The following is an 805-nucleotide window of genomic DNA, read 5'->3' on the forward strand; positions in this document are numbered from 1 at the left end:
TGCTGAATGGAAGTCAAAAATCCAAATCCTAATCCTGCTCTCCCCGGACGCTGCAGTGCCGCTGGCCGAGGTGCCGCCCCACGCCGAGCAGGTCCTCCGCCTGTACTCTTGCTTCCAGAACAACTCCCTGGGGCGCCTCTGGACCGACGCTCAGCCCTACCTGTTCCCGTTCCTGGTGGAGTACAGGTCAGTGCCCGGGAAGGACGCTAGGGTTCTTGGTTTTCGGGGGGGGGGGGGAGATTTTGATTTCGGTGGTGGCATCTGGAGTGGGGGGGGCGTGATGGTAGGAATTTCTGGATAGAGAAAGGAGGTTGTTGGTCTTTTATTTTTGAATGAAGGAAGCGGGATTATAGAAGTTTTATTTTCTAGGAAGACAGTTGGGTTTTACCGGAGGGAATGGAAGGTTGCGACAATTTTTTTCCTACTTACAAGAGAGAGAAAATTGTTTTATTTTTATTTTTAAAAAATGAAAAGACAGAACTATAAAATTAATTTTGAAAAAAAAATAACGAAATACGACTTTAATGTAATATTACCAAAGTAATTTAAAGAGAAACACATTTTGATTTCACTTTAACGGAAGGAAGTTAATTCTTTAAAATGAGTTTTTCCATTTCTTTCTTTTCTTTCGGGGAAGCGAGTTCATTTTGAGATTTGATTAGAGAAATTCTGGGAAATGGACGGATGGCAGCAGCTGGCCTCTCACGCCCTTCATTTTTCTTAGTCATCCCGGTTCCATTTTTATAATAATTGTTAACTTTGGTGCTCAAGGGTCTCCTTGCCTTGACAAAGAGGATGTGCAACT

At 43.5% G+C, this 805-nt stretch overlaps 1 protein-coding gene across 1 annotated transcript in view; it reads left to right on the forward strand.

Annotated features, from left to right (window-relative positions):
* LOC119594872 (proton channel OtopLc-like) overlaps positions 1-805 on the forward strand; it is a 98,349-nt gene that overhangs the window by 91,242 nt on the left and 6,302 nt on the right. Inside the window, exon 10 of the mRNA XM_037943951.1 lies at positions 57-186. Coding sequence (XP_037799879.1) covers positions 57-186 — 130 coding nt within the window. The remainder of the gene's footprint in view (positions 1-56; positions 187-805) is intronic.

This window comes from Penaeus monodon, chromosome 34, assembly GCF_015228065.2.
Source record: "Penaeus monodon isolate SGIC_2016 chromosome 34, NSTDA_Pmon_1, whole genome shotgun sequence".
Lineage (NCBI taxonomy): Eukaryota > Metazoa > Arthropoda > Malacostraca > Decapoda > Penaeidae > Penaeus > Penaeus monodon.